This window comes from Megalops cyprinoides, chromosome 3 (genome assembly GCF_013368585.1).
Source record: "Megalops cyprinoides isolate fMegCyp1 chromosome 3, fMegCyp1.pri, whole genome shotgun sequence".
In the NCBI taxonomy this organism is placed as follows: Eukaryota; Metazoa; Chordata; class Actinopteri; order Elopiformes; family Megalopidae; genus Megalops; species Megalops cyprinoides.
Window position 1 is genome coordinate 30619256 of NC_050585.1, and position 19848 is coordinate 30639103.

At 38.4% G+C, this 19848-nt stretch overlaps 1 protein-coding gene across 1 annotated transcript; it reads right to left on the bottom strand.

The window, feature by feature from the left end:
* Positions 1-1730: 1730 nt before the first annotated feature.
* LOC118775050 (SLIT and NTRK-like protein 4) lies at positions 1731-5350 on the bottom strand. The gene is made up of 2 exons (XM_036524745.1): positions 4905-5350; positions 1731-4337 (listed from the first exon to the last, which is right to left on the bottom strand). The coding sequence occupies exon 2, from the start codon at positions 4299-4301 to the stop codon at positions 1824-1826; it is 2478 nt and encodes an 825-aa protein (XP_036380638.1). The 5' UTR covers positions 4302-4337; positions 4905-5350; the 3' UTR covers positions 1731-1823.
* Positions 5351-19848: the final 14498 nt, after the last annotated feature.

Genomic DNA, 19848 nt, shown 5'->3' on the forward strand with positions numbered 1-19848 from the left:
TTCTTCTCTCCGGGTTTCTTGATAAACATTCTAACCCTCTTAAATTCATTCGAGGAACAACTTTAATAAAAGGAACAAGACAATTTTGTGAACAAAAGAAAAATACAGTGCAACATAGGTGCCAATTAAAACACCTTGATTTCAACAGACCTAAAGAATGTGACAGCAACTAACCCACATACAGCTTCAGTGAAAGTGCACCTGTCAAGGTACACTCTATTTCCTTGTAATTAAAATGAAAATACTCATTACTTCATATACTCTAACTAAACAGTATTTTAAATAATCATTTCATAAAATAAGCAGAATAAGTATCCCAAGAACAGCAGTTACCTCCACAATACAATCTTAAAAGAGTGAACAAAATTAATCATTTAAGCATATATGATTGAGTATAATATTGCACATGGTATGTGATATAATTTTGAATGTATCAGTGCTTGAATAAAGGTAAATTAAAAATCATATCAAAATTCCAATTTCCACATAATACCACACCCCCCAATACAGTGATTTCAGTTTCAGGGCTATGTTTCATACAATCAATCCAGAGTGAATCATTTTGATGCACAATTAGTTTAGTGCATATGGTAAAACAGACAAATTTCTATGGTATGTAAGGAAAGCAAATTGTTAAGGGTCTCAGCTCATGCAACGGAATAGTGAAAATGTCATGGATTACTGCTAGTCAGGATTTGCCTGTCCCCTGACCCTCACTAGAATCCTGATTAGAACTCAGTTCAAAACACATAGGCCTATATTTGAAGTCTGGTTAGTAAAGCATCTTTCAAAATATCTGACTTCTGACTGAATTATTTTAGCATTCTAAATACTGATAAGCAATTACCAATACCTTAAATATCCCTGTATAGAAAAATACATTAAATATGAAGTTAAACGTACTACAAACTGACAGTGGTAATATCCAGCACATTTTGTCTTGTTCTTACCTTTTTAAATCCATACAGTATCTGAATTTTCATCAGCTGTCTGTTGTTTTACATGTTATTGTTACAAATTCCTCCACACATACAAATAATGTAGACTTACAAAAGAAATCCAGGAAAGCTTACATGGCAAGCAGCTGTTTTTTGGGCTTTTAGAGCCTCATATGTAATGCCCAAACATTTCAATAGGAGCCACCTTTGTTAAACCAGTGGTTCCTTCTATAAACAATGTACATTAATCTGGAAAAGAAAAAACACAATTACTGTTCAGCCAGCACATGCTCTACCTCACTATGAATGAACTCAAAGCTTGCATGACCTCCAGCAGTGGTAAGCTATAATCCAAACTCTATAGCAGATGAATTTGCTAGATACATAATATAACAAGATCCACACCTGTTTGTTTTCAGTTCATTATCATGATCTCCAGTTTTGGTTGTTGGGTATTTCACACTTCCCACCAATTCCTTCAACCCAATGAGCCAAAAAAAAAAAAAAAAAAAACACAAACATGACATGAGGTACAGCAATTTTTTCAAGACCAAGTGGTTTTGGTAAAATTAAAAATACAAAAAGAAAAAACCAAAAGTACTTAATTCAATAGCAGCAATGTATTACTGGTGCTAAGGGCTGAAGTTCAATGTCTAACAACATGATCCATATATTCATATTATTATTTTTACACACCATCACTTAATTTAGTTTAAAAAGGCTTTACTTCCAACAAAGTCACAACTGCAGTAAATCTGTGTATCTTAAATTATGTGATTTTGTTGTGCAGCCTCTTGGAAATGTCCAGATATTCAATAGTCAGACAATTTTTGTAAATCTTAAGTCAAAAAGGCACTTTTCTCACCGTGGGAAAAAATGTGTAGCCTACATTCTGCTAAGGGCTGTCTGTTCCTCTAGCACTTGAAGGTAGTCTGGTGTACCTTGAAGTTTTGCTTTCAGTTCATAGTACTCACTTTTTCGTTGCTCGACCACAATCTTACTATGGTTTCCCCCTATCAGAGATTTTTTCATTTTTTTGTCCTGTGGTTTGTCAGGGTATCGGATCTCAAATCCACTTACCCCTATGCTGTTGAAATCCTTCTTATTTTCAAAAAAACTTTGAAGGAACATATTAGATTCCCTTCCCGGCAGGAACTCATCCAACTCATCAATAGTGCTCAGTGCTCTGTTTCTAGGATCCAACGGGTCTATGTCCTTGTCAGCACCGCTTCTAAGGAAAAGCCGTTGAGAGTCTGCAAATGCCAAACAAGACTCAGAGTCCCTCAGCCCACACGTGTGACTTGTACCCATGTGGTCAATTGTCTGGGGGATGAAAGTCTCCCCACCCAATTCGTCCGATTTAGCAGATTTGCGATCACGTTTTCTGAGCTGAAGCTGTATGGAGCCGCACTCCTGGTTTCCCAGCCCCTCATGCCTGCCTGTGGGTTTCTTGGCCCGTCTCAGCACAAAGACGAGGAGGCAGAATGCAACAAACACAGTGAGGATCAGCACAACCAGAATGCTCAGGATCATGATGGACAGGGGGACAGGTCCACCTGGGGCCATCTTACCTATGCCTTCAGGAGACATGGAGGGGACAACAGAAGTTGGACCAGTCAGGATCAACGGAGGTTTCACTATGAGCTTGGGACATAAAATTTCATTTTTTAGTAATCTTAGCTCTATATTGGAGAACTGGACAGGGGATGCGCATTTTACCTCCTTGGCGGCTACACCGTCGTTAAGTTTCTCCAGCCACAGTTTCAATGCCACCAAGTCACAAGTGCAATCCCAGGGATTGCCTTCCAAGTCGATCTGAGTGAGACTTCTGAGCTGGTCTAGAACGCCACTCACAGGCAGATACGGGAAATAATTGTTCTTCAGATTCAGCCTGGCAAGAGAGACACCAGCAAAAATATAGGCTGGAAGGCTCTTCAGCATGTTATTATTCAGATACAAAAGCTGCAGATTTGGCATGGGGTCAAACGTCCCTGCTAATACCTCCTTTATGGCATTGTATTCCAAGTACAAGTACTGGAGGTTAGTGAGCCCAAGGAACATTTCAGGATAAATTCGTTCTAGCTGATTACCATTCAGATAAAGCCTGCGAAGGTTAGTCAAATTGGCAAACACTCCTTTCTGAACCGTCACTATTTGATTGCTGCCCAAATGTAACAAATCCAAACCTTCAAATCCTCTGAAATCATTTAGGGTGATATCTCTTATGTAATTGCTGCTGAGGTGAAGTTTCTTTGCATTAGGTGGCCTGGGCATAAGATCTGCAAGATTTTCTATATTCCTCCCTTGGCAGCTGACACTGATACCAAAGTCTGAGGGATGGGCCTTACATGTACAGGGGAGTGGGCAGAGAGAAACTGGAGGGATCCTTGTCTGATATGTCAAGTTTTGGTTGAGATTTCCTGCAACAATCCCTAATGTTTTTGAGGGGTTGGTTGTTCTAGGTGCTTTGGTAACCAGGCCCTGTATCTGAGTTGGTTCAACATCAGATACCGTTTGTCCATTTTCTGGCTGCAAAGGTGGCATCCGGACATCAAAGTCACTACCAGTTCCCATGGGACACAGTTCCTGTTTATTGGTTTCTTTCAAAAGCCTCCCATACAGGTCACTTGGGGTTTCACATATGGCCTCACCTATATAGATATTATATGGCATATTCTCCAACCAGGCCTTCAAAGGTAGCAAATCACAGGTACAATTCCAGGGGTTGTCATCCAGCTGCAATTCCACAATTCTGCCGATGTGTTCTAAAACTCCAATGTAAGATAGCTTTTGTATCCTGTTGCCTCTTATATCCAAATGTGTGAGGGAGGCAAAGCGGAAAATGTTATCAGGGAGGCTCTGAATGAGATTATCATTGAGGATGAGCACTTTCAGCTTGTGCAGTTTATTGAAGGCTCCGCGTTCAATAAATCTGATTAAATTGTAGTCAGCTTGGATATATTCCAAGTTCTCAATTCCTAAGAAGGTGTCAGCACGGAGCACAGTCAATTCATTGTTATTTAAGTGCAACTGTTTCAGGGCACTCAGTCCAAGGAAAGCCCCTCCCTCGACGCTCTGCAGTTTGTTGTTCCCCAGATGGAGTGATACTGCATGAGTGAAATTGAGGAAGGAGTTGGGGTAAAGGATTATCAATAGGTTGTTTTGAAAATTTAAATGGTACAGGCTGGAGGAAGGGGGTTTCAGTTGTGTAGGTCTGTACAAAGCAATTTTCTCACAGTTCACATAGAGGACGTTTTCGATGGACATGCAAGAGCAAGCAATGCAGGTCTCCGCAGAGAGGTCAGAATCCGAGTTAGAAGAAGAACTCGGAATGGTGAAAGCTACCAGTACAAGCAGCAGCATTTTGATTTTTAAAAATCCAGTGCACCATTTAATAACCTTTGAAGAGAAAAAAACAACAACAAAATACACACTTTAGAATTTATCTGTACATAACGTTATTTCGTTATTTCCATTATTTCTGCCAATTTTAAAATTCAATGTAAACTGGATATTAGCTTTATAAAATGTGCAAAGCACAATAAGAATTATTGTGTGTTTAGCATCAACACAAGCAATAACGACAACAAAGGAAAAAAATAATCGTGAAAATAGTATAACTACCCTTAGCAACTAATTGTGCTTATAAAGGAGACAGAAATTTGTGCCTATACAACGTTTTATTTTACTATCGTTCTTTTAAATTCAAGAGTTGTTTTAAAAACCCTTTTCCTATATTATTTGGATTATTACATTCCGAGAGTTGAGCAGACAGGCTGACCCGTAGCTCGCAGTCGATATATCGATGACACGGTGAGAGCCTGAATGCCGCAAGCGGGCACACAGCTCACACCACCATCATCGAACATATAAGATGAATACATTGCAACTACAGGGTAAAACGCGGTGGTGGTATTATAAAAGATAGAAATGCACAAATATTATAAAAAATAATTGTTAACTCACCCGAAGCCGAAGAATACTTGCTTTCTTTTAAAATTACTCCGGTCACTGACCGTGCATTTAGCAGCAGTATTCCCACAGACATTTGCATTGCTGCGCGGTCAAATTTCAGTTTTTGGTAATCCCAAAGCAGGTCCCACTCATCTTGAAAAGAACTTGTCTCAATGAATTCCAGGTCGTTTCTACCCAATATGCGTGTTCGGTTTTCAATATAAACCAGAAATAATGCGTCTACTCCGGCGTTAACACAACAGGGGCAAAGGACAGCCGTTCTGATGCCAAAACAACTCCACCAGCATTTTTAAGTCCCAGAAAGAAAAGGATGCACTGCTTCTCTCACAGCCTACAGTCCAAACACAACCTTGCTTAAAATGACGCATAACCGGATCAGATCAACCGAAAATCCTACTGTTGATAGCTTGCCTCATATGGCTGATGCTGATTGCCAAGCTGCTTCTGTCTCGCTCTGCAATTCGTAGGATTGTCAGTACGCTGTCTCAGTTCGACTGCTCTGTGGAGGAAAAAAAAAACCCTTACGTGCTGTGATATTCAGAAAAGCGAGTTCGGCGATTGAACTGACGCGGAAAATGAATAATTCAACGAATTCAGATGCGGTCTACTCAAGAAGGAGAGACCTATCTCTATTATTCAAAAAAGAAAAAAAAAAAAAAAAAAACGGTGTTCATATAGAAATCATTAACAGTGTAATATGCGATGTAGCTTTCTCGAGAGGAAGAAGGGTGATTGATATGAACTACCTGTTTTAAGGAGTGTTCAGTGGGAATCACCAAAACTATTTGGCACTTAAGTGAAAAGGAACAAATTGAAAGTGTGTACACAAATCTTTTCCTAGATAGGATACCTTTCCTGTTTGTTGTTTTCGAACCATCACAGAAAATTGACAGTTCTACAGAAGGTAGAATTGTATATAACACCATAGTTTCGGAGTGCTAAAACATGAAAATAAATACAAATAATATTTGGTATCATCATGAAATATTGCTACGGAGATACTTAAAGATAACATACAATTGAATTTAAAGTTAAAATGCTAGCACAAACGTATTTTTTGACTGATTCAGAAAGCACATCCACGTGATGCAGTTTGCTTAATTCAAACCAAGGAGGTGAAGGGCTTTTCATGCCATTTTCCCAGTGACTGCAGGGATACTGTGGAGAAGCTAAAGACCTTTTTCTAGTGAAGGTGTTTCACATTAAAATGAAGGAAAATCAATTAAATCATACTCTTGCTTACAGGGTCTGTCTCCTGTTTTGATGTTTGCAGTTTTCTGTGGAGAACAAGAGACAATTGTGTACACAAGTGTTAATTGGTTTATTATTGTTTGAACTATCATTCTTTCAACCGAGGCTGTCATGGATATGCAGTTTAATGACAGATGGTGGGGAGACAAGTCTTGACTCAAATTTTAATATGCTTTAATATGCATCACTCTAATAATGTAAGGCAATGGATAATATGACTAACAAAGAAAATGTGGTGAAGAAAAACAGTAGCAATGGCTCTTTTCCAAACTGTGTTATCTCACTGCTGATGCCTCTACAATAAACACTACTACAATGAGTACTACTGTGAATAGTTAGGATAAAGTCCACCATGAGAATGGACTTGAATAAAACATTTCAACGTCCCTACTGCGTAGCGTAGTTGAAAATTAACTTCTTCATTGGCATTCTTTCTCAGTAAAACAGAAAACAGTCCTTGCTTAGATATTTGGAGCCTAATCCATGCTGATAGATAAATACTTGAATGGATTCTATCAAAGATGTAAAGCTGAAGGCATAAAATTCTACCTTCTTCGTTTGAGACATTTCTGTGACTGAAGAGATATGGCATCATCCTCTGTGTTTTATAACCAGCACAGGCTGAAACTCACTGGTAAAAGTGCACCCTCTTCTGGCAGATACCATTGTAAATGGAACATGTGAGAGTGAACCTGTGTTTCATGAACCACTTTTGCAGTTTGATTTAATTCAAATGAACTGATCACTTTATTTGCCTAACCTACTGTTATAGCCAGAGTTTTATTATTATTGCAGATGTCATGAAACAATTCTGTTTTCATTTTGTTTAGTACATTCTGTTGGTGAATGGGAGAATGCATTACTGTTTTCACAACAGGGCTATAATGGAGTGTATGATGAGTCATATTTTGTATTGTGACATCCAAGGACATAGAGGCGGTTGTTGTTTCCTTTTGTGTTTGTCCTTCCCTCTCATTTTCCTTGTATATATTTTGTACACTACTTAATTATTAGTATGTTTTGTAACTACTTAACTCCGTTGGAAGCTCCATAGGGAAGTGGGAGCCGTTTTTCTTTTTGTTTGAGCTCTGTGTTTTCCCCTGTTTATGTCAATTAGGGAGGTTACATTTTCTATTGTTTATTTTATGGTTTGTTGTTAGGTCAGTGGATGCTGGAAACTAATACTTAGATGTGTTTTTTTTTTAATTATTTTGGCATTACCACCTCCTGAAGTTTGCATTTGATTTTGCTTCCTAGAAAAATAAGTTTTCTTCATTGTCACTGGCCTGGTTCATGCTCGGGATGGGTGAAAGGATAATTACCATTTTTAGTTATGATCCCTGACCCTAGACCGCGGGTCATAACAGTATTGTAAAGGCTGCATGTGATATTTTTCAAATGTAATATGCAGTTGTGACCTCAACTCAAAAGTATCATCAAAAAACAAAAATGTCATAGAAAGTGAGAAATAAGATATGTCCCTATTTTTCATTCTTAAAAAGTATCAGATGATTGAATATGTATCATTACTTACTGCATGCATAATCTTTCCCTTAAAGCCAGGCTAGGGAGCGTGAACCTTGTGACCACAGGCCAGCACTGCAGTCCACTAAAAGCAGGCTACAGTCTTAGAACAGGATTACTATTAAACATTACCATCTGTTGTGTACAGTGCGTACAGTAGCAGTCATGCAACAGAAACATATTGACACAGTTCATAGAATAAAAAGGTACTGTATTTATGTTAAATGGAAAGGAAGAATCTGTAACTGATGTATTGACATCTCAGCCTGAGAGTTTTATTTAACATGAGCAGAGCTGAATTAAACACTTGAAAGTTTAACTTTACCTCATATAAAATGAATAGAAATGCATATTTAAAAGTAAATAGTGGATTCAATAGCAGAAACCTTGCCTTCCTATAGTAAAATCCCTATGAAGCTTGTTGACTAGCTAGCAATATAACTATTTCTTTCAGTCTCTGCTGACTTTGCCACTGTTAACAATAAGCATTCTTCTGATGTTGATGGGTGTAATTCTCATGTTGTAAACAGATACTTTATTTTCAACAACAGCTACTTAGCTATTATACATGTCAGTTCAGCTATATAACTGCTGTTTTGCTAACTTTCATACTTATTAGCTGAGGTAAGGTAAAGACACAGCTGGTATTGATACACAATTAGAATGTAGACTAGCTAGCTATATATAAATATCATGCGTACTAAAGTAAAAAGCACTTCACATCAAAGTAAAAGAGAACACATAGACCAATCAAATTGTGATTTAGTGGGTGACGTACTAACATAACTACAAAATGACTGTGTTGCCCCTTAGATTACGCTGTGGTAATAAATTCACACTTAAATTCACAATTCACAGTTCACACATTAACAAAGAAGGATCATCTAAATGCCAGTTGGTACAAACATTGCCCTCACCTCTCTTATATTAGAAACTTCCCACAATAATTTGTGGTCTACATCTATGCAGCTACTGAGGACTCTAAGATACGTTAGATACTTCATACAATAAATTATGGTCTGCATCTGTGAACTGAAGTAGGTAGTCCAGATTCCTAAATGGCTCACTTGGCAAAGCACTGGCCTTGAGTGCAGGTTGAGCTCTACAGGCTGGTTTCAAAACCAGTCATATCATCTTCTGACATTCATCTGAAGCCCATAGCAGCCCAACAAATCCATTTCTACTAGTAATAGTAGAGGTAGGGTGGATGGAGTTTTCTTACAACTCTCAGGCACCTTGCAATTTGTTAGGTGTCTGAAGGTTGCTCGGATGATGTTAATGAAATAACATTTTCACATGAGGCTACTTCACAATTAATTAAGAGAAAAACATTTGTTCATAACATCCCATTTACCCCTTCATTTAGAACTACACGTTAAGCATCAACTGCTAATAAGAATCAAATTGCCCTGGAGTATTGTGACTCCTACAAGCAGAGTGCACTGTATTTAAAATTTCTATCTGACTCATCCCTTTGTCTAACAGAGGAGAAACAAGGACCTACAGCATTAGCACCTACATTCTAATACATGCTCATGTCTCTCACATTCAGAATATTGGACAGTCATTATCAAAGTTTCAATCAAACATGTTGAATTTACCGAACTACTGGAAATGCCAGATCAGGAATGTGTCAGATTTTGTGATTCATCTGTGACATAACAGTTGGACCTGGTCATTTGGAAGGGCTGTTGCTCATAGCTCTTTTAAATTCTCAGATTGAGGCCAGTAATGTAGATTGAGAATGTGAAAGGTGGTAACTTTCCATTAATGGCCTGGTTTCTATTCTGTTGATGAGGGCTGGGCTTTAATTTTCTCAGGAAGTTATCTTTTCCCATGCTCTTCTATAGTAAGGGTATTAGGGTCACATATAGTGACCACTTTATTAGGTCATCACTGAGTGTATGTGACACTTTATCATACTTTTATCAGATTTCCTACTCATTCTGATGTTTGGTCTGAACAGCAACTGAACCTCTTGACTATGTCTTCGTGATTTTATGCATTGAGTTGCTGCCAGATGATTGGCTGATTAGTTATTTGCATCAACAAGCAGGTGTTCACATGTACCTAATAAAGTGGTCACTGATTGTACAATGTGCAGAAGGAGTATTACAGTGAATGGGTTTTCATTCTTGTTTTTGGTTGGTATTAGAAGCGCAGAGGTGAGTTGGTAGAGTTGTCTGTGGCTGTTTTTGATTTTTTTTTTTTTTTTCTGCAGTCATTCAAAGATAGGTCTGTTTAGCAAATAATGGAAGAGAATAGTATGTTCATCAAAAGTTTTTATCCTCTAAGCCTCTGATATATGTCTGAGTATGCCTTATGTACAGAATAACTCAAAAGAGTGGACTGTGAAGAGGAGTATCTGATGGTTGTTGTAGCTTTCTCTTCTCTGCTAAAATTAGATTGGCCATGTCTACATCTGTTGAATTTATGCTGGTTACCTAGCTAGTAAGCCACATGACACGCAAAGTCTTTTATCATGCCAAATGAGAAAATCCTATCAGATGTACTCTGCTTTTTATTTTAGGTTTGGCTGGTAGTCATTCCTTTTACTAATAATGAATGCTATACCTTTAAACTCCAACTTTCAGAGGCTGAGACTATGGCCGTGACTGGCTTGAATAGGACACATTTTTTACTGCATTAGACGGATTCTTCACTTGCATATGCAAATCTTTTTTCTAAAAAGTTTTTAATTGGGTTTATTATTACAGACTTCGAATTTCTTCACTGAGTGTGTTTTATTTGTTTCAACGAGTTCCATGTGTTTGTTTCAGGGCCCCCCGTTTTCAAACCATTTTATAAACCATGAAATTGTCAAGCTGTCTTCAGCATCTTCACCTCTGTCAGTATAACCTGTACAGTGAGAGTGTGTGAGTGTTTCTGTGCAGGCATTGTATAGTCGCTCAGGTAATTATTGACCACACATCCCAATTAGGAAGGCCAGGTGATGCATGTGACAGAAGAATGGTTAAAAGAGCAAGCAACAACAAAAATGGAGATATGTGGAAAAAAATCTTTACCTCACATTGTTTAACACTGTTTTAGCCATTTTATCTTCTTTAATGTTCTGCTGGTTTTGTCCTTATGCAATTATAATAGATGAACAAGTTTTATATATCTGCTGTGATGTGTGAATGTACAAAAAAGGAAAGACACCTTTACACAGCTTACCTGTATAGGCTCACCAAGAAAATAACCTAAAGTAAAGCAACATATAACAAACAGTAAACCTGTTTCCCTTTCAGGGTTTTTTAAGACAATTTCCACTCCCATTTGTTCATTCGTAGGTTTGTTTCTGTCATCTGTTGCTCTCATTCGATTTCTCCTCACTCACATTGACAGGAAATTTTATAGGCCCCCCGACAGAATCAGTTACCTTCATTATATAAAGTATGCTGTGCTCTCAGGCATGCAAGAGAGGAGGGTCAAGCTCTACTTTCCTCCTGACAGACCGGTGCATATCACATGTGCCAATTAGTGAAGTTAGTATATTCTGTGTATTCTGATGCATTTGGAGGGTGTAAGTAAATGGAAAGCAGGTAGGTTGCAGGAAATGTCTGCTAATGGACCTGAAATACTGGAGAATACATATTGGTAGATGCCTTCTTTACATTTAGATTTTTTTTTTTTAATTTGACCTTTCTTCCTTTTTCACTTTGTGTTTGGAATTACTGAGCAGCTACATTTGACACACTCGCCCCACCTCCCTCACCCAGGCAGGGAGCACTAAGCAAGGTGTATGCACATGGTATGATGCCAACAGTGTACAACAGGAGAGCAAGTGCTGAGCGAAGGTGCTCTCACTGATGACAGCCAGCAACCTCTCAAAACTTGGCCAGTTGCTAGGCAATACTTTGAAACAGCTCAACTATGGTAATTATTTAGTAAAACATTTACTATCATTGAATGGCCATTGTGAACTCTAAGAGGATGTGAAATGTGCTGCCCTTTTTTTGGGTAATACAGGTCATGGCATCTAACATACTGTTTTCAACATTCCAACACATTCAAAATGGAATGGTCCTCACAACCAGACATTTCGCATGCCAAAACCTGGCCCACACTGCTTTGGCAAAGTGCAAAACCAGCTCAAAGCCCGCTGTCACATGCAGACAGTCCATGCTGTGTATCTAATGTTGGCTCACAAATCAGACACCTGCTCGCATTAATGATGGCATTTGCCTTAGAGAAAAGCGTATGGAAATCATTCGGTTTCCTGTCAAGCCCATTAATTGCGCAAATATGCCTAGCTTGTCTTAGTTAAAAGTAATTAAAACTGATCAAATGCTGTATTGTACTGCTGTGATCCAATTAATGTTGCCTAGTTTTAAGTTGTGCTTGTGTGGAATGGAGTCACAAAATTCTCCACATTTTTTACTTGCTCTTTCCAACACATTTAACATACTAGCTAGAGAATCTTGGTTTTCTTAACATGAAAAATGCTGTCTCTACTACAGTTGAAGCTAAAAATGATCTGACTTGCTGGCTTATTGTAGCCATATTTGTAGGATCATAGTCAAAAAGTGAATATGCATGGTACAGGAACACCAACAGCAAAAGAATTGCCTGTTACCAAACACAACCTCCTTGATAGGGAGCAGAAAGAACATCTAAGCTAATTATTTGGTTATCACAGAATATCTGAATATGTAAACCACGCCCTCTGCTTGATCCCCTTCAGCAGAAGTCCCCACAGTATGCAATTTTTTTTTGACATAGTCAAGTGGGCTGGTGAGCTGGTGAATAGGGAAGTGGAAGGGGTAAGGGGGCAGGCTTAAAATGTTCACTTTGGGACACCCTCTGTCCTGTCTCAGCATTTAGAAGTAATGGCACATTATATGACAAAATTAATCAAGAGGAAAAGAGCTGTTCAAAAAAAGTTTATGTTCTGTTGTCAGTCCCTGCAAATATCTTAAGAGAGAAAATTCTACAACTAAGCAATGAGTAATGAACAGTCATTAGCCAGCGAACACCCGGTTACCATCTATTGACAGCCAGCATTGTTTTCATTGCTCTGTTATCCACATGTACCAGGCTGGCTAATTAACTTGTTATTATAGTTAACTTCTTCTAGTTTAGCTAGCCGAGTATTATAGTCAGTTAGTACATTATTATTCCACAGGCAGCTATGTAAATCGTCAACTAGCTCTCTAGCTGTGTATGTACTGGTGTTGTGGCCAGTTTGTTGAAAAATATGAATATTGTTGTGACTTTGGACAATTTTACGACTACAACCATGTCATTTCTAATCCCAGTTCAGTTGGAGAGTACTACTGCTAATTAACACATGAAGACTGCTTTGAAGTACACACCTCTGATCTGCCCCCTCTGTGCTCACTCTAGACTCATGCACATGCACACTGTAATGACACACCATTCACATAGCCTCACCATTAGTTTTGTCATCAAGCACACAAAAGTAATTGCCAACTATTAATTTTATTTTTATGCATATCCCACCAAATCAAATCTATTCCTTTTGAACAAAAGTGTCATATCAATTTCTTGGTAGCCTTGAGGCTGAATTGTGTTGTCTTCACCGTGGTGCAAGAGTACACAGCAAGTTAGCTAGTAAGTGTATCTAGCTTGCTGTGTCCCCAAGGGATAAACTTGATTTAATTAATCAATTTAGTGTGTTGACCTGCAATGAGACAAGGGGATCTCATTTCAAACTAGGTAGCTATATCCCTATCTCACATTCAGCTTGGTACAGGCATTGTTAATATTTGCAAATCATTTGCATATTTATGGTGATATTTAAATATTCGATTGAACATATTGACTTTTTATGATTTGTATGACTGTATTAAGCAAATAAACATCAGTAGAAAAACAGGGATTCTAATAAGGGAAATAATAAACCCTTGTCCTGCCCCCTCCTATGGAATGGGGATGGACTCAATATAGCAGATGGCATGCTCCCAAGTGAGGAGAGGCAAGGAACGAGAGTGTAGTGTGCAGTTTGGGACACAGCCTTAGATACCATGATTAGTTATTCTGTGACATATGTTCAGTGTTTATTTTATGTATTGTGACCTGGTGGTGAGGAGTCCTCTTATTAACAATTTATAAATACAGAGACCACAGGTTTTGCACCTCCATCATGTCTCATTCTTTCCCTTCCACTTCCCTGGCTGTGCTACCATGGGTGCAGATAGGCTAATATGTCTGATTTTGAAAGCATTTGGTGACTCAGAAGATCAGACCTTTCCAGAATACTGAGCCAGTGCTTCTGTTCTGGCTCACTGAAAAGATTTATTCAAAAGGAAGAAATTGTTTTTAAATGCATCACTTTTTTGTATCATAAAAAGGTCTTACTGAGGTAATGTTGTTGCTAAGTTGCAGAGGGTACATTTTTACTCTCCTGTAGGTGTTGTTAATCTGAACGAGCATGACTTTTTATTGTTATTCTTCACATGTTCTACATTTTTTTCACAGAAGGGAAATCTCTTCTCCCAGTTCATGCTTTCTTCTCATTCTCCCGCTCTCTTGTCCTCATTAAGATGAGCAACTCATGTCAATCACCACACAATCATATAGTGTACATCCAAGCAACGGTCTTTAGATTAGGAGATGACAGGGATGAAAGCAGCCACAACCAACTGGAATCAGAGGAGCTGGAGGGAGCCCTCGGTGTGCTGCTTCAAGGGCCTCATTCTATGAAGTCAATAAGGAATATGGCTTTGATTTACAGACTCACAAACAAAAACAGCGTTCCATCAGTCATTATATTAAGGGTGATCCAGTTCTTCCTCTTGTAATTGAACGGATTTGGTTACTAGCAATGTAAAATGTTTATTTTAAAATGTCTAACGTCCATTTTTAATTTCTATTGATTTCAAACAGCTAACAGGGATTAAACTGTCATGGGGTGTTTGTAGTTATGAACACAATCTTCAGTAATTAGCTAAAATGCGATAATTATTTAGTAAATAAGTTAAATAGCATGTGAAAGATCATCACTTACACTTATTCTTCTCAGAGAGGCTTTGCCTAAATTTGGGGAAAAAACTGATTTGGAGCCAACATAACACCTGACTTTAGTGGAAGCACAGAGGAACTGCAGGACATCAGGAGCATGTTAGAAATACTACCAAGCATGCAAATATGAGTAATAAGACACAACTGTAGAGAAACGAATGATCCCTATGATGATATTAGTGAGGAAGTGACTGTTGCAGTGCACCCCCCATTCCCCTTCCAATAAACAGGTCAAACAAAAACAGACAATGTTAGTCACTAAATAATCTGCCATGAAGCTTCTGCAGTTGCAAAAAATGAGTTTTAAGGTCTTTGGAAAGGGTGTACTGACATTTGCTTTATTCTGTGCTTTCAACTGCGGCAGACAACACTGCATCATACTCAACAGTAAAAACTGTTATGTATATTTTCTATGCTTCACTCTAGCTGTATATTCACTATAGATTTTTTGTTAGCACTACAAAGCAGAATAAACTTCACAATACAAACTTTTTTCCTAAACTTAGTTTATAATCTAGACAATAACTTTAGTCTTAAAAGTTAGCCTTGTTAGCAAATGTGGTCACTAACATAAGTTTTTCATAGAGTATTTCTATGATTGGACATGACAGCTTACTTTACCCACATTGTATGTATGTATGTTTGTATTTATTTATCTATTTAGTGTGATGTATGCATATGTAGGTCTGTTTTAGTGCCCTTAGCCACATGTCATGGTAGAACTGGCTAGGTAAATACATTTTTTATGTATTTTATGTTTTACGTTTTTATATAACATGAAACATGTGCATATATTTCAACATCGGTGAGGGCTCACAGCCAGCTTAAACAGCAGGTGCTCCTTGCACAAAAGCAATCTGACCATATTTCAGTATTAGATTGCATGCTGTTGCTGAAACACGTAAGATGCAAGTTGGCAAAGGGTAATCATTTGCTACAAGTGTAGATAATACAGGCTCCTCCTTGCCTGTAAATATGGTATTTGCATTGCTTGTTCAGAGTTGAAATTGAAGAAAAATGACATGGGAGCAAATCTCTCAGGGTCATGTGAATCTGCTAGTTGTATATTTATTAGGGGAGTTAACTGTAAAATGTAGAAAATATACACTATGTACACTGATGGATCGAACACACATACATATGCCACTTCTTAGATGCATACTTTGAGCCCATGCACTAGCCCACTAGGGCCACATCTTAAAGATGAATTACAGTAATTGCTAAACACAAGTATTTTTAATCCAGGCAAACATGAACATATTCACAAGGAAAAATATTAAAAATACAAATTGAAACTTTAAGAGCAATAAGAGAAAATAAACAAACAAGAAAAACAATCATTGATCACCTTAAAACATTAGCTAACTAGAGTCCCTGTAAATAACTGATGTTGACTGTATGTAACAGAATGACAGATTGATCTATTAATTAACTGTGAGACCTTGACAGGTTTAATGCTTGATATTGTGGTATACAAAATCATCTATATTATATATTATTACAATTTTACAATGAAAGTAAATGAGAATGAAGTGAAGGATACACATACCACACAGTCGGTTAATTGCGTGTAGTCACTGTGGTGTGTTTCACACTTATGTTTGAAGTTACACATTGTCGTTGGTTGACATCAGCTACCAATGAGAGCATTTCACCTTTACATTTATTCATTTGACAGACGCTTTTATCCAAAGCGACTTACATAGGTTACAGTTCTTTACAATGTTATCCATTTATACAGCTGGATATTTACTGAGACAATTGCGGGTTAACTACCTTGCCCAAGGGTACAGCAGCAGTGTCCCAGCGGGGATCGAACCGGCAACCTTTCGGTTACGAGTCCTGCTCCTTAACCACTATGCTACACTGCAATTTCAGCAATTCAGAGTGTGGGGAGAGTCCATATGTAAGAATGAAAATGCGCTAAGGGAGAAAGAAAGAAGAAACTTTTCAAACTGCAATTATGGCAGCATTTTGAAGAGATGAGAATGAGGATAAATTTAATTGCCTGGTTGAGACTGGCATTGTACCATAGAACAGAGAAACATGTCTACAGCAACAGAGCTATTTGTCTTACTTTAGGTTGTTATGTTATTTAGGTTATTTACAGCATAAATCTACAGAAAGAACATTATTGTTTCTGATTGAGAAAATAGGTGGCATGGGCTGTTGCTAGCTAGTATAGAAGAAGTTAGTTGTAACTGCAGATGCTCCTGCCCTGCTGTTCTGAGTTTGGTTTTCAAACACATACTGAAAATATATTCGTAAATAAGCTGTCAATGATAACTTTGTCTTCCTAGCTAGCATTGTTTAGATAAGCCCCACATTAGCCTCCTAGATATATTTACTGAGATAAACATTAAATGGACAGGTGGCATTACTGGCTAGCTAGTAAAAACAATGTTAGCCACATCTGCCTTCCTGGTTTTCAGTTTGTTCTTCAAATGCAGCCTTAATAAAAGAATATGGGTGTGTGTGTATGTGTGTGTGTGTGTGTGTGTGTGTGTGTGTGTATTTGCATCTTCTCTGAGGGACATTTCTTATTACTCTATTTATTTCTTTTTTATTTATTTATTTACTTACTTATTGTGTGAGCTCCCTTTACAAGCATATAGTTCTCTCCTTGGTGCCTACACACCTGTAGCTAATCGAGTGACCATGGCCCACAGCAGTCCCTACAAATAAGCTGTCAGCCATAGCTAGGTTTGTGTGTTCCAACACGTCTTGATCAAAGCATGTTCACTGACTATGCCATCAAACCTGGTGTACCTTATAGCGCCCATTGCAGCGCTTGAAAGGTAATATCCGTCTGATATTTGAACATGTTTTGAATTGTGACTGATTTGTTGAAAAGTATGCTAATGTTAACTTAGTAAGCTCTGTGTGAAGCTCACTAAAGAGAAAGAAGATCCATTTGATTTGGCAGACAGAGCTCACATGTTCTCAGGCTCCAAGCACTAAAAGGGAAAAGCTTATGAGGACTTTAATTCATAAATATCATTTGGGATATTAATGGATATAATTATCAGACTTTCAGACCTCACGCGAATCCAAAAAATTCTCTAAAAAGGAAAAGGATTACAATATCTTGAAAGTTTACTTGTTCATGAAGACAGTTCCATAAAAGTCATGATCTATTTTTCAACATAATACGGCACTGTTGTTGAAGCTAAGTGTGGAATATCTAAAAAGGTGTGGTGATATGCATGGAGACCACACGGTGGGATGATTGATAGAGAGATAATTAAAATAATATAGAAACAACGGCAAAGATGAAAGCAGAAATGACAAAGTGTGCATGCATTTCAGGGTTTAATGTAAGTGGTAATGAAAATGGCTTCACACCAGATACAGAGGAGTGAACTACATGCCTTCCACTGCCTTTCAGCACATGATTTCCAGTACACAGATGAAATGAAAGAAGCCATTTCTATCTCTTTTTCCCCCAGTCGGATTTCATGCTTGCATTCTGCGTTTTTAGTGTATCAATTCTTTTAAGTTCAAAGGATCCGTAACCTGTGTGACAAAATCATTGCCTAGCCTAACATGAACGCTGCATTGCAGTGGCAGAGTCTTCCCTGTGAGGCAGGCAGATAGATCTGAAGTTATTAATTTTCCTGTTCAGTACTGACAGAAGGATTTTGTGGGAGAATCTTACCCCACCATCACTGCATCTGTTTTAATCTGGTCCTGCTCTGCTGCCCCTGACTGTGACAGCAGTGCTGGTATCCAAGAGTCGTTTCATTAATATGAATATGCGCCGTCCCCGCGACAGGGCCACTTCCTCCCTGACAGTAAAACCAAGGAGACAACGCAGACAATGACAACATATTGCTTGCACATTAAAACGCCAACCTGAGAAAGAATATGCATGCAAGCCAGAGATAATATTCACTGGGGTATGGACTTATGATCAGAAAACTGCGGGCTCAAATCATAGTTGGGGCTGTTGTACCCATAAGGCGGGAGCTGTATTTCATCTTATTTTAAACAGCTTCAGTAAATATCATGTAGATATCAAAGCTATGTGGATAAAGGTATCTGTTTTGCAAGTAATTACTGCAATGCTATGATGTATTGTAGGTTTAGCCTTTTCAGTTGACATTAATTACAGGATAACCCCTAGGTAGATATGAAAGGTACTGGTTTGGATCTGAGACTTGTCAGAATATCTTAGAGTGGATTGTCTGCAGTGGCCCCTGGCATGTGAGGTGAAAGTTTCCTATTCATTTCTCTGTTTCAAAAGGAAGATCCTGCCAAGCTCATCCTCATCCCCTCAATGTGTTATTCAGATCATAAGTGTAAAGGCAATATTCTCCGCTGGAGTAAAGCAGACAATGTCGGTCAGAGAAGAATGTTGAGGCTGCGCCGCACTCCCACGGCATCAGCCAACCAGTGAGCAGGTTTTGATTCTCTCTGCGTCATCCTCAATAATGCAGCTGTCCTCGTCTTTGTGGCGTGCATGTCAAGGGGAACAAACAGAACTGTCAGCACTGCCTGTGTCTGTGATAAAAAGGTGACAGAGAGACACAGGGTTCTGGTGTGTCCTGCTTGAGTCATCACACCAGGTCACTCGCTCAGTCCTTTATGGCAATAACAAGCGGCATTAGTGTGATAATACTGTTTTCCCAAACGCTGTGAATTTCATCAACAGGCACACAATGGTGATACACTTTATTTGCCATGTAATGCCAAGTAAAATGCTCAAGACTCCATGTTTTATAGGTAAGTTAACAAGTCTCTAATCAGTTTACAGATATTTGCATCAAACCAAAAGGTAATCTCAATTAGAAAAACAAGTTAGATCTGCATTTACATAAACAATGTCAAAGGACAGTCCAAGATGCACCCCTTCAGAGGCCTGTCCATGACTTTTCAGGCTGCTAATTCCTACATCCACTGCAAGTAGTACTCAGTCCAGATAGCCCAATGGAGGGTGGCAGGGACCTGGAATGTCCCCCTCCCTGTAATCTCTGGCCAAGAATAAATTTCAATGTCTGGACAAATCCCGAGTAAAATGGTTGTGCCTATGAGGCTGTCAGAGCCATGTAGGATGAACCATGAACAATGAACAAAACCCCTGTTTTCAGGAGGACTTATATATTTTCCTCATCTTTTAAAGATGGAGATGATGCCCAGCATTCCCATTTCTCCTTGTGCTCTGTCTTCTACC